At 42.9% G+C, this 11,445-nt stretch overlaps 1 protein-coding gene across 2 annotated transcripts in view; it reads left to right on the forward strand.

Moving 5' to 3' along the window:
* The first annotated feature begins 232 nt into the window (after nucleotides 1-232).
* Atrn (attractin) overlaps nucleotides 233-11,445 on the forward strand; it is a 114,924-nt gene continuing 103,711 nt past the window's right edge. The window contains exon 1 of one of the 2 annotated variants that reach the window (XM_031371927.1): nucleotides 233-737. In XM_031371927.1, coding sequence (XP_031227787.1) covers nucleotides 331-737 — 407 coding nt within the window. In that variant the 5' untranslated portion in view covers nucleotides 233-330. The remainder of the gene's footprint in view (nucleotides 738-11,445) is intronic. The other variant, XM_031371928.1, reaches the window with a different exon arrangement.

Genomic DNA, 11,445 nt, shown 5'->3' on the forward strand with positions numbered 1-11,445 from the left:
CCAGGTAGCCACTGTAAGGAGGTACTGGGTACCTCGTCGTGGCGCAGTGTGGAAAGCAAAGAGCCTCGGTAGACTAGGTGATGCTCATCTGCGTTACGACCCTGGCTTTGAGCGGTTCCATCTACCCGCTGGGCAAACCGGAAGACCACGGCCTGGCCCCGCCCCCGCGCATGCCAGCCCCGCCCCCGCCCGCCGCACAGCCCGAGCCCCGCCTTGTGTATGGACCCGCCGGGCCACCGTAGCCCGGCCCCGCCTAGCACGGCCAGGCGAAGGGGAGCCGGCGTGCGGGGTGTGTATGTGTTCGCTGGGCGCCGGCTCAGCCCCAGGAAGATGGTGGCGGTGGCGGCGGCGGCGGCGACTGAGGCGCGGCTGAGGGGGAGCACGACGGCGACGGCAGCGCCCGCGGGCAGGAAGAGCAGGCAGCACCGACCCCGCGCCGCGACAGGGGCCTGGAGGCCGGGGCCGCGCGCTCGGCTGTGTCTCCCGCGGGTGCTGTCGCGGGCGCTGCCCCCGCCGCCGCTGCTGCCGCTGCTCTTTTCGCTACTGCTGCTGCCGCTGCCCCGGGAGGCCGAGGCCGCTGCGGTGGCGGCGGCGGTATCAGGCTCGGCCGCAGCAGAGGCCAAGGAATGTGACCGGCCGTGTGTCAACGGCGGCCGCTGCAACCCTGGCACCGGCCAGTGCGTCTGCCCCACGGGCTGGGTGGGCGAGCAATGCCAGCACTGCGGGGGCCGCTTCAGGTGAGTGCGGGTGGGGAGTGCAGGCCCAGCCTGGCGTTCCAGGCCCAAGGCAGGTGAGGGGCTTGAAATCGCAAGGGTAGGGCTTGCCCCACTGTGTTTGATGGTCGCTTGCCTCCTGGGAGGGGTGTTCATTTGGGGTCTACCTGTGGTGGAAGGTTAAGAAGGAACGGGAACACTCGGGAGGCATTTGTTGCTGTGAGTTAGAATTGGGTCCTGAAGAGTATAAAAGCCGACCTCGAAAAACGGGATTCTTTAGGATAAACGAGGTATTAAGAAAAAGGTGAGTGGGCCGGTTCTTCAGCATTACCTTCTTCAGCACTACGTCTTCAGCCCAAGCGATTGGAGACGTGAGTGTCTGGAAGAAGCACAGCTGAGGAAGTGACATGTTGGGTCAAAATAGAAGGTTGGGTTGTAAGATTTTAGGGATAAAAGTACCATTGATTGTTGTTCCAAGGAAAGTGAAGAAACTAGTTTTTGGATCCTCACTGTTGGCATGTTGGAAGAGGGTTGTCTAGAGAGGAGATTCCTATTAGCCCTGGATTCTCCACCACATGCAGTTGGTTTGGTTTGGGGCAGAACCTCTTGGAGAGATCACTTATTAATTAGCATTTATCTATTATTTGCTTCCGTTGGGTGAGAATTTTTGGATAATACACTCAGATCAATCAGCCAGAGGTTGGTGTGGTCCACAAGAAGTTAGGAACACAGCAAGGGGAAGTTTTTGTACACAGAATCCCAAGTTATAAGAACTACAGAGTCATCCATATCTTGGGCAGATATTTGTTGACTGCGTTCCCTATCTGACGTGGGAAAGTGAGGGGATATGAACATGACATATAGTATTCTTGCTCCAATTGATCTTATGTTCTAGTGAGGGACGACAGGCAGTCAACAAATAACTAGGCAAAAGGAATGAGCAGGATAATTTCAGATAGTAGTAAATGCTAAAAACAAAATGCAAACAGGTGGTCGGTCTTACAGGATTCTGATAAGCTGGTGACATTAGGAGCCACTCATTTGAGTGTCATTTGATCTGTGGCCTGAACCCAGCATAGGAGAACCTGTGGAAATGAAGGGGCAGAGAGTGTGTGACTAGCTAGGAGTAAGCAGAGAAGACTTGGAGAAGGAAGAGGAGCATTGAATTTGAGCATGTGAGGTTAAGTAAGATTTGCAAGTGTGAAGTTGGGGAGAATTATTCCAGATGGAAAAAAAAAAGATGCAGACATAGTAGTGGAGTCCAGAAGATGGAGTTTTGCCCCGTAGAAGAAAGTTGTGAGGGAGAAGTTTGGAATGTTAAAGTAGTAGATCTCTGTCAGATCTTCTAGGGACAGAGATCAGTGACAAGATGAGCTCTTAAGTTTTACCATGTAAACCTCAGCACCAGTATTTTGTGGGTTGGTCTTATAGTTTAGGATGTTGTAGTTTTAGGCTTCGAGATACAGTGGTAAACAAGTCGTATATAATTTTGTTTTTGTAGAACTTATTTCTTCGTTTGGGAGTAAAAAAATATCATAATGGAGCTGGAGAGATGGCTCAGTGGTTAAGAGCAGTTGTTGCTCTTGCAGAGGACTCCGGTTAGGTTCCCAGCACCTACATGGTGGCTCATGATCATTTGTAACTCTAGTTCCAGGGGATCTCCCACCTTCTTCTGACTTCAGGCACCAGGCACACATGCAGACAAAACACTCACACACGAAATAAAAATAAATACTTTTAATTTTTTGAGACAGGGTTTCTCTGTGTAGTATTTTGTTATTAGCATTTACTACTATCTGAATTATCCTGCTCATTCCTTATCCCTTGGCTGCCCTGGAACTTACTCTGTAGACTAGGCTGGCCTCAAACTCACAGAGATCAGCTTGCCTTTGCCTCCCAAGTGCTGGGATTAAAGGCATGTGCCGCCCCCTCCAACCCCCTAAAATAAATAATTCTTTAAAATTATTTAATTTTAAATCCAGTAATCAATATATTGTAATTTTGCATGACTGTGGAGGTGAAGAGCAACAGTAGAAGGAAGCCAGCTCGTTTTAGAGACTAAGATTCATCCTTCTGTTGAGATATTCCTAAGGGCAGGTGTTGAAGGGCCAGGATGAGGATAAGTGAGATCAAGACAGGTTAGAGGGGAGATCCAGTGATTGTAGCAGAGAGAGGCCAGTACAGTGCTATGCCAGATAGAGGTAGGAAGTGGATTTAGAATTTGACCTTTCACCAAAGAGCAATGGGATGCAACAGGTCACTCTATTTTCATGAAATTACAGACTTAGAGACTAGAACCAGAAAGGGAATAGCCTTAAAGGTTAGCTGACTGTAGATGCTTCCCAGACAAGGGGATTGATGGAGGGACCTTCAAATTCTGAAAATCTGGGCTACGGGTATGAGAAGTTATGGACAGTTGATAGAGACTGCTGGTGTAGGTCAGAGCCAGACACCACTGCTGTTGGTGGAGATGAGGTAGATATTGTGTGGTAGTATAGAGATAAAATGGTTAGATCTTTCTTTCAGCTTGGTTTGTTCTTGGAAGGGAGAGTGTGATAGTGAGGGGAAAAAGCTAGCTAGCTCTTTGGGCGATTGGAAGCCAATATTTACAAGACACAGGGACATAGGTAGGACTAGGCTGAGATAAGCTTAGATTTATACCAGAGTTTGGGGTGTTTTCAAGGTATGTACCTGGCACATGTTGGTTGAGGTTATCTACCTGTAAGAGGGCTTGCCAGGGAGAGAAAGAGATCTGAGTGTCTATATGAATAGTTCAGAGAAGAGCCTTTTTAAACAGAACTGGCACTCCTGATAGTGCCTCAGCTACTGTCATATGTAAGTGACTGTCACAGACATTCCCTTTGAGCTTGTGCTCATTAAGACTCAATTAAGACTGCCTCTGACAATACTATTATAGTAAGTGGCTTCTAGAATTGTTAAAATAATAAAAGGCCAGGAGTTGTAGCACACACCTATAATCTTAGAACTTTGGAGGTCAGGAATTCAAAGTCAACCTTGGGTGACATAGCAAGTTTGTGGCCTTTATGAGGACCTTTATGAGTCTATCTCAAAGAAAATAAAAAATAAAAAAATAAAAAAATAGGGCTTGAGAGTTGGCTCAGTGGTTGTGGGTGCTGGTTGATGGCTTCTTCTACTCCATGGATGCTATGCAATGTGTAGTGCACAGTACAAATACAATAAATCTAAAAGAACTTTAAAAATGCATGTATGTATTTTCTGACAGGACGTCTGTCTCACACCTGTAATCACAGCTGCTGGGCAGCTGAGGCTGGAGGGACAGTCCGAAGCACGCACACTTCAGCTACATAATAAGTTCAAGGGTAACTTGGGCTGCTTGAGCTTGTCTCCAAAACCAAAATTAATGAAAAGGAGCAAGTGAGAGTCTTTTGTGAAAACTTGTAGTTGAATAATTTTTCATTGAGAGTGAGTAAAGAGTTGCTGCTTTTGATTGCAGGGATTGATATGTATCCTGGTTTTACCTTCTTCATCATCATCATCTCTTTTTCTTCCCCCTCTTCCTTCTTCAAGTTAAACTAAGAGGCATTTTTTTTGGCTTAATTCTCGTTTTCAGTGATATGCTTAAACTTGAATCGAGAGCCATATGCATGCTAGGTCAACACTTTACTATTGAGCTACATTCCCAATCCTACCATTTTGATTTAGATGGCATCAAGTCAGGGCATCTGTTTTTTTGCACATGCATGCGTGCATGCAGAGGTCAGGATAACTTGGTTCTGGAACTTGATCTCAAGTTGTCAGGCTTGTGTGTCAAGTGCTTTTACCCAGTAAACTATCTTGCTGGCCCAGGTTTTCAGACTTATTTATTATCTAAGTCCTGTGTTTTAGAAGACTGTAGGTCTTTTTTGTTACTTGAAAGGAAAGTAGGATAATGAAGCATTAGATTTTACTAACGCTATCACTGGATTCTTTGTATACCTAATTTAGGCAGGGGTATAGCACTTTATCCTCAGGAAACTCAGGATGGAGTATAAAATTTGAATTATTTTATGTGTATAGTAAATCACTTTTTTTCCTAAGTGAAAGATGATGTGATTATAGAGAATAAGTTAATAGTATCAGTTCAAATAAAAATAACTATAGCTGAATGGTTATTAAGGTAATATACTTTAATTTTTATATGAATCTTCATAATTCAGTGATCATGATTTTCTGTTTGTGATACTACTGGTAAAATTTTTCTTAGGTGAGTAAATATGCCTCTATTAATTTAAAGGTTAAATATATGAAGTATGTTTGTGAAGTTAACATACATTTAATTCTTTAAGTTACTTCTGTACAAAGCTTGGAAGATGAAAGGTCTGTAAAACTGCCTGCATTGTTAAGGCAGACTTTCTGGGGAAGAGAGCAACTATTGGCAATGTATGCTTTAACAGTAGTGATGATAGTCATAGCAGCATCTCCCTCCATTTCAAGTATTTTTCCACTTTTATTTTTTCAGGTGTTGTACCAAATGCCTTTTAGAAATTACCCCTTAATTCTATTTTTTTTTAACTTTTTATTTTATTTTATTTTTTCAAGACAAGGTTTCTCTGTGTAGTCCTTTACTCCTTAATTTTTAGTGTTCCCACTTCATAGGTAGGTAAACTGAGTTTGAAGTGGGGAGGTAGTTTGAAAGTTGCTGCTTGTGTATGAGTGCAGAATGTTTATATATAGGCAGACATGCCTGTATATAGGTCAGAAGACAATATTATGGAGTTGGTTCTTTTTCCAGGTGGGTTCTGAAAGTCAAATTCAAGTTGCCAGGTTAAGAGGCAAGCATCTTCACCTACCTTGAAGTATTCTTGTTTTGTTTTTTGTTTGTTTGTTGTTTTGTTTTTTCCTATCTCCATGCTGGGGATGGGACTCAGGGCTTTTATATGCTAGGTGTGCATTACCACAGAGCAAAACCTAAGTACAGAGCTTGCAGATTTATTGGATAACTTGTCCAAGGCCACAGAACTTGGGTGAAGTTGGAATTTGAACTTAGGCCTTATGTGATTCTGAAATCCTGCTGTCTGTGTTACTGTTTGGCCTTTCATTTTTGTCTGCGTCCAGTTACTTTTGCAAACATTCTATTGGAAGGACTGTTTGATTCCAGCAAATGCTTTGAAAAACAAAGGAAGCAAAATAGATTTTTATAATAGAAAAGGCAGCCTAAAAACACCTGGGTCTCTAGACTCGTTGGCTGCCGTCTGAGGAGAATGACAAGTTAGGGTTCTTTGTGGCACTTATGAGGTGATTCTTGCTGTTAACCCGGAGCCCTAAATTTATGTTCAGGAGCCCAGCTTGTGTTCTTGTCTTTTGTGTGTATGCTATTTCAGAGTTTGGGAGAGAGCTTAGGGCACAGTCCACAGTAACTGATGCTGAGACTTTCTGTATATTACCATTTGCGGATTGGTCTGATGCAGCTTGATATGTAGACTAGGCTGGTCTCAAACTTGCAGTAATACCTCAGCTCAGCCTCTCAGGTGCTGAGATTTGCATGTGTGAGTTACCATGCTTAGCGTTTCTATGATATAATTCTTGGGACAAATGAAAGTCATCTTTACCCAGATGACTGATACGCATGCACGCACAAACACACACACACACACACACACACACACACACACACACACACACACACACAATCTTTTGTCTTCTGTTTCTCCGGCACCTCTCTATCTTCTGTCATTTCCTGGCATCTTTATTGGGATGTTTTGTTGTCAGCTCCTCCTGAGCTGAGCCCAACATCAAGCCGATATCATATCCCCATTGAAAAGAAAATAGCTCTTCCTTTCTCACTTTTTTTCTTTTGCTGCTCTTTGTATCTGTTTAAAGTTTTATTAGTCTCCTCCTCTCTGTCTTACTTGCACCTGGACCTTCACCTTATTGCTAGCCTATCTGTGCTGCAACCTATGTAACTGGTCTCTCAGTCCTGTAATGTCCTCCTACATGTTATCATAGAATCTCTTGAAAATGTGCCATTGTTTTTGTTTGTTTGTTTGTTTGTTTGTTTTGAGACAGAGTTTCTCTGTGTAGCCCTGGCAGTCCTGGAACTCACTCTGTAGACCAGGCTGGCCTCGAACTCAGAGATCCGTCTGCCTCTGCCTCCCAAGTGCTATGATTAAAGGCATGTACCACCACTGCCCGGCAAAATGTGCCATTGTTATACTCAAAAGTTTTTTCTTTTTGCAGGGTCTCACTCTGTAGTCCAGGATAGTCCTAAATTCCTTGTGATCCTCTTGCCTCAGCTTCTCAACTATTAGGATTCTAGACAGAGCCTCTGTGGCTGGCAGAAAAATTCTTTTACAGACCCTCTTTTGAAGTAAAGCCACTTGTAGCCAAGCCTGACAGTGTGAGTTTTATCCATAGGACCCACACAGTGGAGGGGAATAATATAATAATATAATAATGCAGCTGGGCAGTGGTGGTGCATGCCTTTAATCTCAGCACTTGGGAGGCAGAGGCAGGCGGATTTCTGAGTTCGAGGCCAGCCTGGTCTACAAAGTGAGTTCCAGGACAGAGAAACCCTGTCTTGAAAAACCAAAAAAAAAAAAAAAAAGGTGTGTGTATGTATATATATAAATATTTAAATAAAAATAATGCTGGAAAGGTCTTCTCTGATCTCTACACATAGGCAGTGTGGCACACGCTTGTGCCTCTCTCACCAATAAATGAATAAAAACTCACAAAAGAAACAAGTAAGACTCATCTTATCTAAAGAATGGCCTTGAACAGTAGGTGCTTATCTCTATGCATATCCTTTCTTAAAAATAGACAAACCTTTCTACTTTGTAGGTTTTTTTGTTTTGTTTTAGGTTTTTTTTTTGTTTGTTTGTTTTTGGTCTCTGCTAAATTTTGTGTTTACTCCCTCTCTGTATCCCCCCCCCCCCAAAAAAAAAAAGCTGGGGACTGAACTCCGGGTCTTGTCCTTCTTAGGCAAGCTTTTTATCAGTAAGTTAAACCTCCAGTCCATTTTTTCCTTTCTCTCTCTCTCTCTCTCTTTCAAGACAGGGTTTCTCTGTGTAGCACTGGCTGGCCTGAAACTCACTCTGTAGACCAGGTTGGCCTCAAACTCAGAGATCCACCTGCCTCTGCCTCCTCTAAGTGCTGGAATTAAAGGCATGCACCACCAGGCAGTCCATTTTTAAGTGGCTTTTCCAGGCTGTTTTTGAACTTCTTATGTAGCTTAGGATGGCCTTAAACTGCTTGTCCTCCTGCCTGTTCCTCCCAAGTACTGGGCTTATAGGAGGATGCCAGATCTTATTTTCAGTTACTTAAAAAAAAATTCCTTTATTTTTGAAACAGGGTACCATTGTATAGCCCTGGCTGGTCTGGAACTCTGTATAGATCAGGTTGGCTTCAAGGTCGTAGAGATTGTGCTGGGATTAAAGGTGTGTACTACCATGCCTAGTATATCTTTAGTTCTTTATAAAAGTAGCTGGTTTTCCTGACATTACCTTCTTTTAAATGGAGCCATTAACCTGTTCAATTCATAGATTGTCTTATGAATGATTATTCTGCAGACAGTATATGATGGTGAACTAGTATGTGTTAGAAAGATCCAGCTTTTGGGGGCTCTAATAAATTGAAACTTCTTAAATTGAAACTACTTGCTATGTCACCAGAGAGGAAAGGACTTAGAGCAGACCTATGAGTTTGAGTGTGATTAGGTTCCCTGAGAACAAAAGATCAGAAGGAATCAAGAGTTTTTGCATAGGCGAAGCATGGGTTATCATACTTAGTGCCTTTATTTCCTAGTGTGTTATTACACTACACACTGCTGGCTTGTCAACGGATTCTCTCCTAGTTCTAGAGGCTGCATATCTGAAATGAGGTAAAAATAGTGCATGCCTGCTTCTGAAGACTGGAGTGAATATGCTCCATGCTCTTGTCTTGGCTTTTGGAGGATTACAATCTTTGTCATTCCGTGGCAAGCTTAGTCTCTGCCCCCATCAGTCATTCTTACATGGTACCCTGACACAGGATCACATCACATGTACATGCATGATCTTTTCCTAATCTGATTATATCTGCAAAGAGCCAAAAAATCACACTGACAGGTAACCAGGGTTAAGGCTTCAACATACATTTTTGTAGGACAGAGTTCAACCTACAATAGTTAATGGATATTGTTGAAGAAGCCAGTGCTTATGTGCGCCAATGGTGGAGAATGGAGGTGGATGGAAGGAAAGGAGACTGGAAGGTGACAGTGACCTTTTATTTCCCCTTCCTAAGAGCCTGCAGCTTCGGAGTGTGTCCTTGACTGAGGGTACCCACCATTGAGGCTGCCAGTTTTTGGTTGTGATTGTTTGGAGACTGGCATGTGGCCTAAGCTGCCTAATCAAAGAGAATCTCAGGACTTGCTGGAGACTTTTCCTCTGTGGTGTTTATGAAGGCGATGCTTTGTCTTTTCTGTAGTGACCAGCTTTAGAAATGAAGCAGCTAACAGTGTGGAGAGGAATCACCCCAAGTCAGGGCACATTCCAGAGGAGGGAGGATGGCAGAGGAAACAGTGCTTTAGAGCCGACTTACTGAACCTCTGGGTCAGGCCTCTCCCAAAGCCCTACCTTCTGAGGTTGTGAGGTACTACTGTTTTTATTTTTCTTAAGCTTTAGACTTGATATCTTGTCAACTAAATCGAAACTTCTTGCTATGTCCAGTTTCATAGGGAGGGAGGGCTTGCCAAGTAGGTTTACTCAGTGCCTGATACTATAACACATTACCATAGGTTACTTCTCTCAAAGGTTCCCAAGATAGTCAGATAGTTTTGTTTACTACAGTATAGAGGCATGAATGTAAATATACAGAGGGTCTGGGTGTATTACAACCAAAACAGTTTTTTTTTTCTTCTTCTTGAACTCAGAAATCTGCCTGCCTCTGCCTCCCAAGTGCTGGGATTAAAGGTGTGTTCCACCGGGCTGGAGAGATGGCTCAGCAGTTAAAAGCACTGACTGTTCTTCTGAAGGCCCTGGGTTCAAATCCCAGCAACCACATGGTGGCTCACAACCATCCGTAATGAGATATTATACCCTCTTCTGGTGTGTCTGAAGACAGCTACAGTGTACTTACATATAATAAATAAATACAATAAATACAAATCTTAAAAAAAAAAAGGTGTGTGCCACCATTGCCCGACAAGTTTTATTAATTTTAATCAAGAGTGTATGGGTATTTGCATATACATGCAGGTACCCATGGAGGCCAGAGGCAAGTAAGGGATCTGGAGTTAGAGCAGTTGTGAACCACCCTTTGTGGTTGCTCCAACTCTGATGCACTCTTAGATACTGGAGTCATCTTTCCACACCCTGTCCTCGTCATCGTCGTTGTTGTCTCCTCCTCCTCCTCCTCCTCCTCCTCCTCCTCCTTCTTTTTTCACAGGCAGAAGCAGGTGGATTTCTGAGTTTGAGGCCAGCCTGGTCTACAGTGTGAGTTCCAGGACAGCCAGGGCTACACAGAGAAACCTTGTCTCAAAAAACAAAACAAAACTCTTTCACAAGGATATTTTATGTGTTCATTTATTTAGGCCTCATCTATTTCAATAAATGTATCTTTTTTTTTTTTTTCAAAATTGTATGACATTTGTTAGGTTTACCTCAGGGTATGTAGTTTTGCTGTCTTTATTATAATTGGTGAGTGTAGAATTCAGAGTTTGAACTTCATTTTTTATTTAGTTTTGATTATTTTTAGATGAATTCTTGTTGTGTTGTCTAGGATGCTTTTCTAGTTCTTGAATTACACAATCTTCCTACCTTAGTTTTTCCATTATCTGGGATTACAGGCTGTGGGGTATTTATTTATTTGTGTGAATGTATGTGAATATGTATGCATGAGGGTATGTTTGGAGATCAGAGGACAGCTTTCTAGAGTTGCCTTTTCTCCTTCTACTGTATGGGTCTTGAGATTGTCAGGCTTGGAGGGAAGGGTTTTTACATGACAAGTCATCTAGCCAGCCCTCAATTACTTACTTTTGAGACAGGATTGCATTATGTAGCCCATAGATGTATGCTTGTATGTATGTATGGATGTGTGAGTGTGTGCATGCTTGTATGTGAGTATGAGTCCCTGTGTACATGCATGGAGGCCAGAAGAGGGCTCCAGGTATCTTCTGTCACTCTGCCTCTTCCTTTGAGGTAGGATCTACTTCTGACTCCTTTGGAACTAAGGCTGCAGATGCTTGTGGGCATGCCTGGCTTGTTATGTGGGGCTGGGATCAAAACTTTGGTTCTCATGATTATGAATCAAGTACTTTTAACTGCTGAGCCATCCTTCCGGCTACTTCTTTATTATTATTGTTCATCAAGTCTGCTTTGGTTTTTTTGTCTCATGGTGTTTTCACGCAGATTTTAGAAACATCTTGGCCACGTGTGGTTTAGGAATATTGTAGATGTGGTTAGGACAGTATACCTAAGCTGTCATTCAGCTTGAAGACAATTGGGAGCTTTTATGATGTCTTCCAAACTATGAACATACCTCCTCCCCTTGTGTTGAAGGTAGAATCCAGGGCCTCTACATGCTTGGCAGGCTTTCTGGCATTGAACTACATTTCCAGCCCCAACTTTTTTTTTTTATTTAGAACTTAATTTGTCTCAATAAGATTTTACAGTTTTCTGTGCTGGGGTGTTATATATCTCCAAGCATTTGTCTTTTTTTTTTTCTTTTTTGGTGTGATTATAAATCATGTCATTTAATTTTTAATTTTCTTTTTAAATTTTAAAATCGTGTGTGT

Source organism: Mastomys coucha, unplaced genomic scaffold (assembly GCF_008632895.1).
Source record: "Mastomys coucha isolate ucsf_1 unplaced genomic scaffold, UCSF_Mcou_1 pScaffold15, whole genome shotgun sequence".
Taxonomy (NCBI): Eukaryota; Metazoa; Chordata; class Mammalia; order Rodentia; family Muridae; genus Mastomys; species Mastomys coucha.